The sequence below is a fragment of the Eptesicus fuscus genome, chromosome 6, assembly GCF_027574615.1.
Source record: "Eptesicus fuscus isolate TK198812 chromosome 6, DD_ASM_mEF_20220401, whole genome shotgun sequence".
Classification (NCBI taxonomy): domain Eukaryota; kingdom Metazoa; phylum Chordata; class Mammalia; order Chiroptera; family Vespertilionidae; genus Eptesicus; species Eptesicus fuscus.
In genome coordinates, this window is record NC_072478.1 from 3,726,811 (window position 1) to 3,744,109 (window position 17,299).

At 54.7% G+C, this 17,299-nt stretch overlaps 1 protein-coding gene across 1 annotated transcript in view; it reads right to left on the reverse strand.

Moving 5' to 3' along the window:
* PRDM5 (PR/SET domain 5) overlaps positions 1–17,299 on the reverse strand; it is a 119,678-nt gene that overhangs the window by 77,358 nt on the left and 25,021 nt on the right. The window contains exon 3 of the mRNA XM_054716765.1: positions 3,525–3,647. Within this exon, the coding sequence (XP_054572740.1) occupies positions 3,525–3,647 (123 nt within the window). The remainder of the gene's footprint in view (positions 1–3,524; positions 3,648–17,299) is intronic.

The following is a 17,299-nucleotide window of genomic DNA, read 5'->3' on the forward strand; positions in this document are numbered from 1 at the left end:
TGTACTTCAACAAAGAGTTGTCTATCACAAACGTTTTGAAAGCTTGCAAAAACACTGAGGTCAAATAATTTTTCAGATATTATATATACATTTTTTCCCTCGGTGCTACAACATTAACAGCTAAGAATCGTCCGTTTCTCATAGAACTTAGGATTCTTTTGGTTCATTTTAAGCCACATCTTTCATATTCAGAATTTCGTGGTTTACTTGGACATGGTTTTCAGAAGTCTGAACAAACAGTTCCCCAAATTACTCGGAAATGTGTGCCTGTGGAAAGAACTGTTTGCCTACACGATCCTCCTTCAATAATTCAGATATTTTAAACCACTATTTCCAAAGCAATTTTTCCAAAATCTAATAAATTACAAAACTAGAAATATAATAGAGTCTCCACAAAAAAATTCCGATCCTCCGTGAAAACAGACCTCGCATTCGTAATCCCTTGTCCAAAAAAAATTTGGACCAAGTATTGACGTTTTCCACCAAGAAAGCCACATAGCCGCAAATGGTTCTCATTTACGCCACTCCGGGGACGTACAGCTCAAATAAAAAATTTCCTGAGTGCCCCAAATTTCAGATGCAATTTGGAATGTTGGGGATTCATAATATTACGCAGGACACAGGACGATCTCCTCTTACCAAGTCCGTGTTTCTGGAATGCAATCCCCAGGAGGCTGCCCCCACCAATCGGGAGGCTGGCCACTGTCAGCCACGGGACCCAACGGTCCGCTCTCTGCCCCCAGGGCGGATGCGAATTTGAGCCCTGAGCAATCTGCTGCTCTAGCTACTGTTCAGGTAGGAAAAACACTACCCTGGGGGAGTGAACACAGACGCACAGATGCAGATTCTAACTGGGTTCAAGCGTGAAGCTTCCCAGAGCCTCTGGCTGGTTTGAGTCCCATTCTGACCCCGCCCACCTCACCCTCATTAGGTTGAGCAGTCACCTCCTGAAGCACTGATGGTGGGAGAGTCGGCTTCTGTAGATCCTGTTTCCTCCAAGAAAAGAAACACCACTGATATAGAGGAAGAAAAGTACTACTGGGGTGCACTGAACAAACCTGGGCACTGTGTCGGTCTTGAAAACCGTGGTTACTCACAAAGAGAGACCTGCCATGGCCCGATCTCAGTTGGTCTCAGTGGCTCAGTTGGTTGGAGCATCATCCCGTACATCAAAAGGTTGTGGGTTCATTCCCACTCAGGGCACATACCTAGGTTGGGGTTTTGATTCTCCAGTTGGGGCACGTACTGGAGGCAACTGATAGATGTTTCTCTCTCACATCAATGTTTCTCTCTCTCCCTTCCTCCCTTTCTAAAATCAATGAGTATATCCTCGGGTGAGGATTTAAAAATAATAATAAAATTTTTTAAGAGAGAGACCTGTAGGATAACAAGAGCATAGAGGGGCAACGTGGGAAATAAAAGATGGAGACAAACACATACTGACAGAGCATCCCATTCGATAAAGGGATCGCTCGCTCTAAGGAAAATGCCGGAGGGGAGCAAGGATGGCCTGCGGGGTTCTCACACAGAGCTCACAGCTCAGCACGTGACGCCCTGAAAGACGGGGGCAATGGAGAGAGCTACCGATGCTAAAGAAAAAACAACAAAAAGCAAACAAACAAATAACAAAAACAGGAAAGAGGAAACAATTCCTCAACCAAAGGAACTCCAGGAAAGCGTAAAAGCATTGCTTAAGCATAAGAAGAAAAGAATCTAATTTGCAAAGAGTAATATTATCTAAAACCCAATATTAAAGAACTTATAAGACAACAGGGTAGCAAAGTAAATGTCATAGCTCTGTAGGCAGTCCTGAAATTAGTACCATTTACAAAGAAACCCAGGCTGAGTCTATAAATTAAAATTATGACAGAACTGAGACCTTGTGAGATGAGTTTGCCTCAGGAAACTACAAAAACAGATAAGAGCCTTGAAAAAAATGAATGTCTCCACATTAAAAAAAGATCCATCTCCATCGGTGGCTGGATCGATTGGATTAATGTGTGTCATAAATAATTTTAAAAGTGGCTTGAATATATCTGGCTGCCCAAAGATCCCATTTTCCACCCAAGCCAGCCCTCCAGGAAGAGTCATCTCTCATTTTTCCATACAAAATGAGACAGTCGTCACACTGGTTATCCGACACTCATTTGTACTGAGAAACCGTGGACAGCCAATGACATCAGGAAATGAAATTTCTCCAGGACTGTGACTTTGGTAAATTTACAACCTAATTCTGTGCTTTCTGCCTCTTGCCACTGTTGGCTTTATACTCAGAACTGACTGACATCAGCATGATGCTCAGCAAATATTAAAGTCTCAGAAATTTTATGAATAAATGACATGATGTGTGTGAAGCTTCTAGAACATCACATACGGTAAATACTCAACGGAATGTTGGCTCCCTTACTCTCTTCCCTTCTCTCTTCTGCAGTTTCAAGTCCAGGGGCTGGGTTTTCACATGTGATCAGTCAGTTTCTCAGCAGAATATCTCCTTATTCTCTTTATCACCTAAGTCCAACTCACAGTTTGCATCGGAGCCGAACGTTATAAGCAGCACTAAGTTAGAAGACAGGAATACAGAATTCAAAAGCCAGGTTCCCTCCTGGGATGGCCATTTTACGTGTCACCTTGACTGGGCCACGGGGTGCCAGGTAGCTGCCCACACATTCTCCGGGGTGTTTTGCATGAGCCTGACATGTAAGCAGATGGAGGTGAATAACGGTGAATCGTGCAGACTGCCGTCCACAGCGTGGGGGGCCTCGTCCAATCCGTTAACGGCCTGAGTGGAACTAAGGGGTGCTCCTCGCCGAGTGAGGGGAATTCTCCCGCCTGATGACCTTCCACCTGGGACGCCTGCCCTCTGGCCCGGCAGCCTCTGACGGGACATCGACGCCCCTGGTTTCGGAGCGGCCTGTGGCCTCCGAGCTCAAGTGGGACATGGGCTCTGCAGATGGGGGTCTTGCCAGCCTCTCTCCCCCACAAGCCAGGTCCCTATAACAAATCTCTGTGCCTCTCTCTGTCTCTAGGTAGGTAGGTAGGAAGTTAGGCGGACAGAGAGACACAGACAGACAGCTATACACCCTCCTGGCTGTTTCTCTGGAGTGCCCTGACTCACACACTATCCTAAGAAGTTCAAAACTGTGGGTGCCCCAAGCACGCTTCCTCCAGAAACCCTTTCCCAAACAACAACAGACGATCGTGCGAGGAGCCAAACGCGCCATCAAATTAAAAACCGATCAGCGAACATCCACGGATGAATCAGCAGCGCTTGACCGCAGGAGCCGCCAAGACAATATCAGAGCATGTAACTCATCCCCTCCGGGTTCCCAGAACGCCGGGGTCTGAGGCCAGGTGGCCACGGCGTGCCCGCCCCTGCACACGCTGGCGAGCTGCGACGGCTCTGCTTTTAGAGTTTCTGGCTGTGTTTAAGCAGGACACGGGGAACAGCTGAGCGCACGCAGCCCAGGTGTAAAGGAGCTGAGCCCCGCACTGAGCTCCGCACCAGCGAGAGGCCACACGCTCACCTGGATGGCAGCCAAGTTCTTCTGCTCCTGCGACGGGGCCTCGTGCACGAAGCGCAGCCAGTTGGAGTGGCGCGGGTTGGTGGCGTCCAGAATGTACAGGACCTCCCCCTGGCTCCCGCGGACCTGGAACACAAAGGCCGAGGTCACCGGAGGTCAGCGTCAGCTGTTCGCACCAACATCGGGGTCGGAACGCGGCGCTTTATCCTAAGTGTACACCTTTCCTACTGGCAGGTGTTGAACAGACGCCGGTGAGCACCCCTGCTTCCCCGTAAACACACAAGCCAACCGGCCCTCTGCTCCGTCGGGCAGGCTTCCGGGAACTCTCAGGAACACCGAGCCGGCAGCTCTCGTCCGGTGGAGATGATCTATTCCTCGGTTTATCTTTTGTTAAAATACATTTTATTGATGTCAGGGAGGACGGGAGAGGGAGAGAGATAGAAACATCAATGATGAGAGAGACTCATGGATCGGCTGCCTCCTACACGCCCCCCACTGGGGATGGAGCCTGCAACCCGGGCATGTGCCCTGACCGGGAATCGAACCGTGACCTCCTGGTTCATAGTGACGCCCAATCACTGAGCCACACCAGCTGGGCTGGTAGGTTTATCTCAGTAGGGATGTCACAACTGCAGTTGTTGAGGGAGAACCGTAACTGCAGCCCACCATCTTTGCTCCACAGAAGAGGGGGTACTGCTTGGCTCCCCAGTTGGCGGATGGGGAGCTAGAACAGCCCTTTCCGTTTCTCTCCATCATTTCCCACATTAACCAGCGGGGGAACGAGCCGAGTCACCCTGTCCTTCCTGCCTTGCTCGTGGCTTGCTGAGGACAGTGGGCTGGTTTTGGTTTCGTGCCATACGCCCTCCCCATCAGACCCACTCAGCTTTCCATTGGCGGGCAGGGTACCAGCCAAAGGAGCAGGCATGCCACTGAACATTCTGGAATCCAGGTTGTTCAAATCTAGCTTCTCCAAAACCTGGCCTTGCAGGTTCTGGGCACTTGCTCTGCTTCATAAAACACCTGCCAACCCGCCCCCCACGCGTTTCGTGTGGACATGCGAGCCGCATCCAGGGAGGAGGACACGGAGTGGGTGACGAGCTCTCCAGACCCGGCGCCAGGGAGCAGAGCTTAAGTTCGTCTTTGCAGACTTGGGCCGGAAAAACAATTCCGGAGTCTCCAATCCTACCGTGTCAGGTGAAGCAAAACCAGCCTCCCGTGACACATGTGGACAATCGTTCATCATCCGACAACTATGTGAGTGTCTACCACGTGCCGGGAACTTGCTTACGGCCGGGACTCTCGGCGAACAAGGCCGAGGAAGCACGGGCCCCCAGCTGAGGACCAGCACAGACCACAGCCCCAGGGAGGAACGCGCTCAACCATCAACAGAGCAGGAGCGGAGTGAGGCTGAGGGCTCTGTCCGAGCAGGGGACCGGGGCAGCTCTGAAGGGAGGCGCTCCCGGGGAGGGCGGGGGCAGGAGCCAGGCAGGGAGCAGAGGGGCGAGGCAGGTGGAAAGGCCCTGTCCCGGGAACAGCAACGAGGCCCCGCTGGAACGGAGGGGCGCGGAGCAAGTGGTGGGTGCCGAGATCAGACAGACGGGCCAAGGTCAGACCCTGCAGGGACACAGGCTGTCTCCGGGGGCCATGCCAGCCGTTCGGTTATCTGCTCACAGGACTTGCAGCTTCCTGCCGCCCGCAGCTTTCTGCTCCTGGATATGTCTAACAGAGACGCCCAGAGAGCATCTAACCAGCCTTTCTCCCTCCAGAGAAACCAATCCACGCCCTCCAGAGACAGCTGTGGCTCAAGTCGCCATTCACCTATTTTCATCCGATACCGAACCCTGAGGCAACACATGGGGCCTTTTGAAAGTCTCACAAACAAAGCAGACAAAGCTCCTCTCGGGATCTGTCCCAGCCTCTGACCAACCTTTGCAGCTGTTCAAATTCACCTGCCAAGCACCGTCTTCTTTTATTTGAATTTTCATGGGAATGAAACGTTGGCTACTGTCCTGCTGATGGCTGCGGCCTGCAAAGCAGCCACCTTCTCATCCTGCCGTCACAGTTTTGATGGTGTTTGTAAAGATGCTTTGGCCCGGCCGGCGTGGCTCAGTGCTTGAGCATCGACCCATGAACCAGGAGGTTGTGGTTTGAGTCCCAGTCAGGACACATGCCCAGGTTGCGGGCTCGATCCCCAGTAGGGGGTGTGCAGGAGGTGGCAGATCAATAATTCTCTCTCATCATTGATGTTTCTCTCTCTCTCCCTCTCCCTAAAATCAATAAAAACATTAAAAAAAAAAAGATGCTTTGTGTCTGAAAACTTCAGGGCAGAGGTTACAGAAACACTGAGCAGGGAAGATCCCTGTGCGGTGCACGCGGAGACAAAGTGAAGACACAGCCACGGTCCTCTGTCCTGCTCGCCACCCCCTATCCCACGCTGCGTCATCTTTCCTAAGTACACGCTTTTTCTGTTGCTTTTAACACTGAATCTGCCCGACCCACTTAAATTAACTGTATTCCCTTCAAAATGTACACAACTCAGTACAGAAACGAGTTCTCGGTGTAATGACGCACAGCGGACAGCCACACATCCCCCGGGCCCTGGGACGCATCCTGTCCCTCCTCGTCCTGTCCCTCCTCGTCCTGTCCCTCCTCGTCCTGTCCCTCCTCGTCGTCACCTAGCAACCACAGTTCCGTACGAAGAGTTTAAAGAATGGCATCGGCTCTCCATTCGCATTTGTGGAACGCTCACTGTACTTCATTGGTTACTTAAAAATGTGCCATGAAAAGCTGCGAACGGGATTCTAGAATGCAGTCCCTTTACTCAGCATCTTCAGAAAGAGGAAACATAAAACACAATAAAAAACACGGCACAAAGCACTGGGTGATTATTCTAAGGCAGGCATGCCTGTCCCTGTGACCTTCATTCACGTGTGCAGTGGCGCAGTGCCGGTCCCGGCGGGGAGGAAGTGCAGGGAAGTGTGAGAGGACAGCGCACAGGTGTGCGCACACGGCCCGGTGGGAGAGCTGGGTTCCCAGCGGGTCCCCGGTCAGCAGTCGTGGGCAAGGCCGGTCCACCGTGTCTAGACTGAGTCCACAACGTGGTTTATAGGGAACACGGCCTCCCGCCCGGGGTCTGGCGTGTGGGTACATGGTAGGCCCCCAGGAAAACCCTTTGGTCCCGAGCTTCCTGGGGGCTCCTGGGACGGAAGCATCACGTGTGGTTGTCTGCGCTTTGGTTACTGGAGGACGGTGCTGTGTGCCCCTCTTGGGAGGAGGGAGCACTGGGCGATCTCTCCACGGCCCCCAGCCTCTGCCAGGGCCCGGATGTCCTTAGCGTCGCTGTAATAAATCTCAGGACACTCTATGCTGAGTCCCTGAGTCCTGACAATGAACCTCCAAATCTGGGGTGGTTTGGGGACCCCCAACACACAAGATGAATTTAGACCCATGGCTGAGTAAATGACGTACACGTTTGTCAATAGACGAGGCAGAGCCATCGCAGAATCAGCAGTGCTATCGTGCACGGGTTAGCACTTTCCCACCAGGGCTCACCCGAGCAGCACCCGCTCCGAAGGGGCCGCACGCCCACGCCAACCGTGTCTCCGACTGCAGCTCATGCCCAAGGGTCCTGCCAAAAGGCTCGCGCTGCCGGAAGGCAGGCTCGGGGACAGGAACGCTCCCTGCCCCAGACAAGGCAGGTCTGGCACCAGTAACCGCTCTGGCCCCGAGGCCTGGCAGGGGAACCATCCAGTCCCAGGACACACAGCACAGAGGCGGGCTCCTGAGAGCGCTGGGCTTCCCGGCCCGACCAATCACCGCTGCAGGGCGGGCTGGGCCTTGGAGATGATGGACAGATCTTCCCGGGTGGGGGCCCATCAGACAAGGAATCAGGGCTCTCGGAGGATCCATCAGGAATGTGGTCCCTCCAGAGACCTGGGGCTCCCTGGGCTGTCAGGGGGGAGGCTCTGACTCCACCTCAGGCCTTTAGTGCCGACTCTGACATCCCTCAGCTGAGGCCACGGTGCCTGCGTAAGAAGAGGCTGGGCGGATACTGAGCCCATTATCGCTGAGTCAGCCGGACACTGACCCCATTATCGCTGAGTCAGCCGGACACTGACCCCATTATCGCTGAGTCAGCCGGACACTGACCCCCATTATCGCTGAGTCAGCCAACCTCCATCCTGGTACCATGAAGTCTGAAACTGCGTCTTGGTTTGCTCTCCTGTGGGAAGATCCTGGAGTCTTCTCACAGCACCACCACCCTGGTCGCTGTGCAGCCGGCTCCACACCCACGTCCGCCTGCTTACTGAATCCCTCCCCTCCTTCCCGTCCTCTATGGGCAGGGTCGCCATGCCCCGCGGATCCCGAGGCCGACACAGGCCGCCTGTCCCGCCTGCAGGGCCACTGCTCTGGGACGGGCCCGGGATGGCAGGTACGGCTCCCCTGCATCCGTTTCACGGGGCGGGGAACCTTTTCTCTGCCGAGGGCCATTTGGACATTGAGAACATTATTCTCAGGCCAGACAAAATGACCAACTTAACAATCAGCCTGCTGTATCTGGTCACACATTTAATTAACTCACCCCCAATGCCTTGGCAGGGCCAGACCCAATGGCTTCCCAGGCCTCATAAGGCCCGCGGGCCGGACGTTCCCCACCCCTGCTCTAGGAGCTCCCGGGGACGGAGCTCCCGAAGCACCTCTGCCCACGGATTCAACTCTCACGTGAGCCAGACCTGCTCTGGCTCCGCTGCCCTGCCTCCCTGACCAGGGCATCCAGGACGTCCTGGCCCGATCCCCCCTCTCCTCCATCGGAGCTCAGCTGCTCTGCCTCCCTGACCAGGGCACCCAGGACGTCCCAGCCCGACCCCCCTCTCCTCCATCAGAGCTTCCTCCACGTTCTGGTGCCGATGTCAAGAGGAGCTCTTGGATTCAGGTGTGTCTGCCAGTGAGACAGGATCTGAGCACCAACAGCATTTTCATAACGAGCATTTTGGTGTTGACTTAAAATCTGTCTCCACACCCATCCTTCCACAGCCCCGAGGCCTCCTGGTCATTCCCCCTTCTCACCCCAGCGCCTGCCCAGCGCCTGCCCGCTGCCCTGCCTGTCAGGAGCCACCGCCCTCAGCTCCGCCTTCCAGGAGCCTCCCCACAGGTCAGGGGACGTGCCCAGAGGGGGGACGTGCCCACAGCAGGGGGTGGGGGTTGACTGCACTCCCACGGAGAGGAGCTGCCAGGAGTCAGATGCCCCGAGGACGAGGGCTCCCTTTCCATCCGAATGACGTTACTTCTACTGAACAGACGCTTGGATCCCGTTAAATTCCTCCTATGAACACGGAAGCATCAAGGAAAGAGGCCCTGCTTTAAAGAGCAAATAGTGATCATCATGTTTGTTAAGCTCAGCCCTGCGCAGCCAAGCTGTTTGCACGCAGCATAGAACTCGCTCCTCTAAAAAAGCCCACGAGGTGGGTGCTACATCGGAGCCACATGTAACAGAGGAGGAAACTGAGGCACAAATAGAAAAACCGCTTATCTAAGGTTTGCCAGCTCATAAGCACTGGAGCCAGGGTTCAAACCAGGACAAGGTGGTTCCAGACCCACACTGTCCTCCCTCAACCTCCCTACACCCGGGCGCCACCTGGGAGCAGGATGCTGAGAGCGACTCCCCGTGGCGCTCACCCCTAGGGAGCGCCCTCCTGCCTGCGTGTGGGTGGAACCGGTGAGTGTGACGAGTATCGCTCCCACGATCTTGTTGGATTGAAAAGGGAGACAGTACCCCGGGGGAGCCTGACCTAATGGCAGGAGCTGTTTAAAAACAGGGTTTTCTCGCCCAGTTGGCATGACTCAGTGATTAAGCATCAACCTAAGAACCAGGAGGTCACAGTTCAATTCCCGGTCAGGGCACATGCCTGGGTTGTGGGTTCGATCCCCAGTGGGGGTTGTGCAGGAGGCAGCAGATCTATGATTCTCTCTCATCATTGATGTTTCTATCTCTCTCCCCTTCCCTTCCTCCCTGAAATCAATAAAAATACATTTTTTAAAAAAGTGTTTTCTCTGGCCAGTGAGCAAAGTCACAGAGCTGGGAAGCACGAGGCAGAGTGACATGAGAGGGACTCTTCTGCTGAGATGGAGGGCCACTGAGGGCCTCAGAGTGGCCCCTGAGGGGTCCAGGGACTGAGGCAGTCTCTGGCCAACAGCCAGCAACAGAAGAGGGACCTCAGTCCTACAACCGCCAGGAGCTGAATTCAGCCGACCACCTGGAGGAGCTTGGGAGCAAACCCATCCTCAAGCCTCCTGATAAGAACCCAGCCCCGCCAGCACCAGGATTCGGCCTTTAAGACCCTTAACCGGCCTTTAAGACCCACCCGGTGCCCCAGCTCCAGAGCTGCAAGGTAAAGAGCAAGGGTGTTGTTCTAAGTCACCGAGTTCGGGGTAATTTGTCAGAGGTGACCACAGTCACGCCCGGCAGCACACCAGCACCAGTACTGGATGGCTGCCCACAATTAGCGCTCAAAACAACGCTGCTCTCATCTCATCGTCCACAGGTCAGAAGCCGGGGGCTTGACCTGCTGAGGGTCACGGGGAAGGCTGTGCAGGCATCTGCCTCGGAGCCCATTGGGGTGACGACACATTCCAGGCCCCAAAGCTGCAGGACCCAGGGAGGGCGAGATGATAAATGACAGCTTACAACCTGCATCATGTTGTCGTATTAAAAATGCAAAAGCCTTACACCCCGCTGGCGTGGCTCAGTGGGTGAGCATCGACCTATGAACCAGGAGGTCACAGTTCGATTCCCGGTCAGGGCACATGCCTGAGTTGCGGGCTCAATTCTCAGTGGGGGGTGTGCAGGAGGCAGCCAATCAAGAATTCCGCTGAAACCGGTTTGGCTCAGTGGATAGAGTGTCAGCCTGCGGACTGAAGGGTCCCAGGTTCGATTCCGGTCAAGGGCATGTATCTTGGTTGCTGGCACATCCCCATTAGGGGGTGTGCAAGAGGCAGCTGATAGGTGTTTCTCTCTCATTGATGTTTCTAACTCTCTATCCCTCTCCCTTACTCTCTGTAAAAAATCAATAAAATATATTTTAAAAAAAAAGAATTCCCTCTCATCATTGATGTTTCTATCTCTCTCTTCCCCTCCCTTTCTGAAATAAAAAAATATTTTTTAAATAATAAAATAAATTCTTAAAAATGCAAATGCCTTTAAATATAATGTAGACATATGTAAGGAATTGATTCTTAATGTTAAATGAAGGAAGGGAAGGGAAGAAATAGGAAAGGAAGATATTCTTTTTAACTCTAATTCTTTATAACCAGTTCCTCTTATAAAATTAAATATATATGTGCATATGTGTGTCTGTGTGTTTCTACATTTCCCATTTCATCTATTTTCTCCAAGTCTTAAGTTACATTTTTTACATTTATTATAGGGCTGCCTGAGTATACTTTCACTAGTGTATGTAGAGATATCAAACTGACATAAGGAAACGATTGACATAAATACTTTTCTACTGCATTTCCACCTCATAAAGGCACAAGAAGCCATAAACGTGCAGATGGAGAACACGCGGGAGAGCGAGGTGGGGAAAGTGACTTCACAAGGCAGCATGCGGCGCGGGTTTGAGTTTTTAAAGTGGCTTTCCCTACGGGAGTTGTTTTTAATTTTGCAACAAACTACCTCTTAAGATACGCCAGCTGAAATTACAAAGTGCCAGACACACCTTCTCTGTCCACAGGCGCCTCCCTCGTGGGCAGCTGTGGCCCGAGGCTCTGACGCCCAGCTCCCTGCCCACGCCTCCCCTTCCAACGCCGCACTGGGTGAGCGGACACAACGCAGGCACGCTGCCGGCAGTGAACCCCTGGAGGAAGAACCACTTGTGCCCCTGTGAGCTATCATGTCTGACTCATGAACATGACTGGTGTTTACTGTCATTAGCAAGGCGACCCTCCCCGACTCTGAAACCCGCCGCCTTCCTCAGTGCCGCTGCCGTTCTGTTTCCTGTGATGGGTCTCTCCCAGGGAGAGGCCGCTGGTTCGGGGCTGTTACCCGAACAGGAACCTGCGATGCTCCTGTGCAACAGCACCATCGGCTCCGGGAGGTGACACAGCGCGTGGAGTGAGCTCACATCACTCTAATTAACCCTAATTCTTTATGACCAGTCCACAAGGTCGGAGCACCACCCGTAAGAAACGTTCGGATTTCTGTCACTCGATGGATGAAGGAAACAAACGCCACGAGCAGCCTCGCCTTAGTCCAGGCCAGGCTCTGCGGCTGAATAAGTTATTTTCAGAAAAGAAACTTGGTTTCAAAGATGCTTTTTTATTTCAGGTTTCCAGGTGCGTGTCTAGGACCCCGAGGAAGGGATGAGCCGTGAGACAACCCCTCAGAGCCCGTTTGCTCCGCAGGAATGAGGTACACTTACTAGAATGAGGACAGGCGCGCTGGCTGCGGTCCCCAGGGAACGCCGGGCCACGGAATTCAAACACGCTGCCCGGCCCAGCGGACACCCTCCCGGGGCTCGGCCTGCAGGCGGCACGGGCCGCGGCGCCCCGTGAGTGTGGCTCAGCACGCGCCTAAGCAGACAGCGTGTCCTGGCAGAGGACACCCCACAGATCAAAGCGGGGCACAGAGCCTCAGACCCAGGCTCTCCGTACACAAGAGCACGTTCCTCCTCCGGTCACTGCGATCCGCCCATTAATGTGCAAACTGCAGACGGGTGCAGGACCCGGGCGGTGTGTCAGCACAGGCCTCCTCTGGGTTTTGAGACGTCTAAGATGGAAAAATACAGAATTACATCGTAAATGAGGAAACAGGAATATGCATGTGTTTCCACTGATCTCTGGGGCCTGTTAGAAGGAAAGATTTTTAAAAACATGACTCATGCCCTGGCCAGTGTGGCTCATTCAGTTGGTTGGGCGACGTCCGTGCACTGAAGGGTCGCTGGTTCAATTCCCAGTCAGGGCACGTGCCCAGGTGGCGGGCTGGATCGCAGGTAGGGGGTGTGCAGAAGCAGCCAATCAATGTTTTGCTCCCACATCGATGTTTCTCTCTCTCTTCCCTCTCCTTTCCACTCTCTCTGGAAATCAACTTAAAAATCTTAAAAAATAATAAAATAAAATAAAGTGATTCATTCATCAAAAGTTAAAAAGTAACAGATATGCACATCGAAACATAAGTTATGTGACCATCCTAAACATTCTCCCACGAACGAAGTGCTTGCCCTGCATTCGTACCGCACAGCAGTGAGCTGACAGGCCTGGTCCTTAAAGGGGGTTATTGGAGCCATGGACATTCACCTTCTTTACATAAAAGGGAACCAGGGAACACTAAGACCTACAGCCTCTCTGTACATAAGAGCACATTCCTCCTGGGGTCACCTGCAATCTACACATTCATATGCAAATCAGAGACGGCCCCTCAGGTGGGATTCCTGCAAACCTGCAGAGGGCTTGGAGAGGAGCCAGTGAGTGCGCAGCAGTTACATGCATGCCAGTGGTTTCTCACTTACATAAAACACCACACCTAACTTCAGACAACTCAGCAAACCCGCCTTTTACACGCCATTAAAATAGCGCGAGAATTTGTTACCGGAACAGACCAAACACTAAGAAACCAGCAGCGGCTTATGCTCAGCTATAAACAAGGCAAGCAGCTCGGAGGGCTCAGCCTGCCTGGGCCCCCACGTTTAATTCCCGGCCTAACAGCAAAGGGCTAGGCAAGCGAGGATGTAACCGACGCCTAAGCAAACGCGCCGGGGCTGCTGCACTATTCGCGACTCCATCGGGAGACTGGCACACACACCTAAGTAAGAAACTGGAAAGACAAGTAAATAAAAGGGCCAATGTGGAGGCTGCACGAGGTCTGTTGGAACCGCATCTGCCGTGTTTGCAAAATACACCTCATGCCAACACCCAGGAGAGCTGGGCTTCCGGCAGGGCCCGTGCACCTGAGGCCCAGGGAACTCGGGTCCAGGGAACCGATGCCCGCGCTACAGCAGAGAAGCCTGCCAGGCTCTGCAGGAGAGCACTGTGCAAACAGATGGCACCCATTCAGAGAGGGCGGGAGGAGGGAGAGGAGGAGGAGGGGGAGGATGAAGGAGAGGAGGAGGAGAGGAGGAGGAAGATGAGGAGGAGGAGGAAGATGAGAAGGAGGAGGAGGAATAGAGGAGGAGGAGGAGAGGCAGAGAGGAGGAGGAGGAATAGAGGAGGAGGAGGAGGAGAAGAGGCAGAGAGGAGGAGGAGGAGGAGGAGAGGCAGAGAGGAGGAGGAGGAGGAGGAGGAGGAATAGAGGAGGAGGAGAGGCAGAGAGGAGGAGGAGGAGGAGGAGAGGCAGAGAGGAGGAAGGGGAAGAGGCAGAGAGGAAGAGGAGGAGAAGAGGAGGAGGAGAGGAGGAGGAATAGAGGAGGAGGAGGAGGAGGCAGAGAGGAGGAGGAGGAGGAGGAGGCAGAGAGGAGGAGGAGGAGAGACAGAGAGGAGGAGGAGGAATAGAGGAGGAGGAGGAGGAGGAGGAGAGGCAGAGAGGAGGAGGAGGAATAGAGGAGGAGGAGAAGGAGAGGCAGAGAAGAGGAGGAGGAGAGGCATAGAGGAGGAGGAGGAGGAAAAGAGGAGGAGGAGGAGGCGGAGGAGGAGGAGAGGCGGAGGAGGAGGAGGAGGAGGATGGAGAGGAGGAGGAGGAGGAGAGAGAGAGGAGGAAGAGGAGGAGGAGGAGGAGGAGAGGCAGAGAGGAGGAGGAGGAGGCAGAGAGGAGGAGGAGGATGAGGAGAGGGAGAGAGGGAAGGAAGAAAGAGGGAAGAAGCAGGAGGGAGGAGGGAGGGGGCCTGCTAGCCTCCCCCCTGAGACTCAGCTGCACACCCACCACATTCAGGTCTCTAGAACCGTCTGCAATGCTATGACAGAATCTGAAACAGAACCCTAAATTCCACTCCTCTTGCATTCCCAAGTCCTACGCTACTACAGTGCGTCAAGCACTGGGCACACAGATAAAGGCTCATCCCTTCTCACTCAATTCAACGAACATGTTTCTTTTGTACCGAGAAGTCAAAGGTCAACATTCAGTCACTATGGAGGAGCTCCCAGCCCAGGGGCGGGGACAGAGGCCCAGTGCGTGGTGACCACAGTGCCACACCTGCCTCCGGTGTGGGAGCAGTGAGAAGGGCCACGTGGGCCGGGCAGGAACAGGGTGGGTCTGGGCGAGAAAGGGGGGCCACAAGAAAAAAGGGAAAAAACATGGCCTGTCCCCACGCACACATCCCTTGGGTTTGACTGAGCGTGTACTCGATGTCCTGAGTCTGAGGAAATCAGTGAGCGGGAAAAGAAAAGACAGAGCCGACTCCGAGAAAGCCCAGCCGCCCTCGGTGGGGGGCGGGGGGCGGGGGCGGGCGGCGGGCACCCTCGTCCACCCTTCCAGCTACACCGTCACCATCCACTGCAGGAGTCCAGGGGACAGCACTGTCCAGTGGTCACTCAGAGCAACAGTGTCCATGTGTCCGGGACCCTCTAGGCTGAAGCCTGCCATGGATCTAACTCAAACCCTGTCACAGCCCATGGGCTCCTGGTGGCCGTCTCTCCCCAAACCGCACTCATTGGGGCTGTATTTCACTGAACAATTTTGTAGCTGAAGAACCTGGTAGTTTCCAAAACCGCCCTTCAGATGCTCTCGTCCCCATGACGTCTCAAAAACAACAGTTTCTGCAAGAACGGCTTTGGTTCCCAGCACCCAAGTATATACGTTTCCATGGACTGAACACATGATCTCATGCAATGGGTGCTTGATTAGCTCCTCGGGCATCCCGGGCTAACACCTTCTAAGATGTTATCTATGTATATAAAACCCTAATATGCAAATAGACCGAACGGCGGAACAACCCAACAACCGGTCGCTATGATGTGCGCTGACCACCAGAGGGCGCACGCAGAACATGGCAGGTTTCAGCAGAAGGCGGCAGAGCGTGGAACATGGCAGGCATAGGCCGTGGCGGGATGGTGGAGCAGGTGAGCAGGGGACCAGACCAAGGCGGGCGCCGGTCACTGTCATCAGGGCGAGCCTCTGGTGGTTACTGAAAATTCCTTGCTTCCATGCACCACGGTCCCGCCAGGTGCTTGCACCTGCTGCCGGCCCCCTGGGCGAGCCCCAATCGCTCGGCACCATCAGCGGGTGCGAGCTGCAGCTGCCAGCCCCGATCTCCCCTCAGCGATTCTCCACCTCCTCCTGCTCCTGAGGGGCGATGGGGCAGCAGCTGCCACTCGCACCCGCTGCTGGCACCGGCCCCAACTGCTCCACGCCATCAGCAGGTGCGAGCGGGGCCAGCGCCATCAGTGCATGGGAGCAGCAGCAGCGGGAGCCGGGCTGCCTGCAGACAGGGGACTGGCGGCTGTGGTGGGAGGAGCCAGGCGAGGGCGTGCAGGATGGGCCAAGACCCACCCCTGTGCCCACCGCAGCCTGGCAGCCCACAGTTCCTTTCAAGGTGCATGAATTCGTGCACTGGGCCCCTAGTACACTTTATAAGAGGTTTATCCAGACATAAGTCGCTTTCATTAATGAAGACTTGCCCAATCAATTGACCACGTAATCAAAACCAGGAACTAACAATCCCAACAGCCAGCAGTTCTGTGACTGAAGCAGACTCGTCTGCGAGGTCGATGACAGTGACTTGAGCCCCGCTCAGCGGAGCCGGGGAAGTGGAGCAGGAGGCGGGGAGGTGAAATGCTCTCTCTCCTTTCTGTCTGCACTTAGTCGATGAAATCGAGGTTGGATGTGTATCATTAACAATGGGGTTTCTGCCTCCGCATCACGAGAGCAGGTCGCAGCCAATGAAACGGCATCTGCATTAGCTCCACGTGACTGGCTGCGCTTCACATCCCAATAAGAAGCCTCAGGTCACTAGGAATAAGAGATATTCGTTTCATATGAAAACCGTAGCACGTTCAATCAGAGCCAATGCACTGGAGGGTGAGGCACACAGCACTAACGTCAAAACCAGGAGCAAGACAAGATGGCTCGTTACAGCCGCTTCACTTCGCTGTTCTGAAAAGCCTAGCCCAGTGGTTGGCAAACTGCGGCTCTCGAGCGCGGTTTGCCGCTCTGTTGACTAATGAGTTTGCCGACCACTGGCCTAGCCAATGCGGAAACAACCGAGGCGGAGGGCCTTCCCTGGCCCAGACCAAGGTGCCCCGAGGACACCGGTCCCTGCCTGCAGGCGACTGTCTCAGAAGCACGGAGCCTCTGGCCCTGACAGGAGGGAACGTCCCTCCAAGGGCCTGAGAAGACAGCCACCACGCAGGGACTCTGGGAGGAGGGAGAAGAGAGGAGGGAGGAGGGAGGAGGGAGGAGAGAGGAGAGAGGAGGGAGGAGGGAGGAGAGAGGAGAGAGGAGGGAGGAGAGAGGAAGGAGGGAGGAGGGAAGAGAGAAGAAGGAGGGGGGAAAGGGAAGGGGGGAGGGGAGAGGGAGGAGGGAGGAGGGAGGAGGGAGGAGAGAGGAGAGAGGAGAGAGGAGGGAGGAGGGAGGAGGGAGGAGAGAGGAGGGAGGAGGGAGAGAGAGGAGGGAGGAGGGAGGAGGGAGGAGAGAGGAAGGAGGGGGGAAAGGGGAGGGGGGAGGAGAGAGGGAGGAGGGAGGAGGGAGGACAGAGGAGGGAGGAGGGGGGAGGGAGGAGGGAGGAGAGAGGAGGGAGGAGGGAGGAGGGAGGAGGGATGAGGGAGGACAGAGGAGAGAGGAGGGAGGAGGGAGAAGAGAGGAGAGAGGAGGGAGGAGGGAGGAGGGAGGAGGGAGGAGGGAGGAGGGAGGAGGG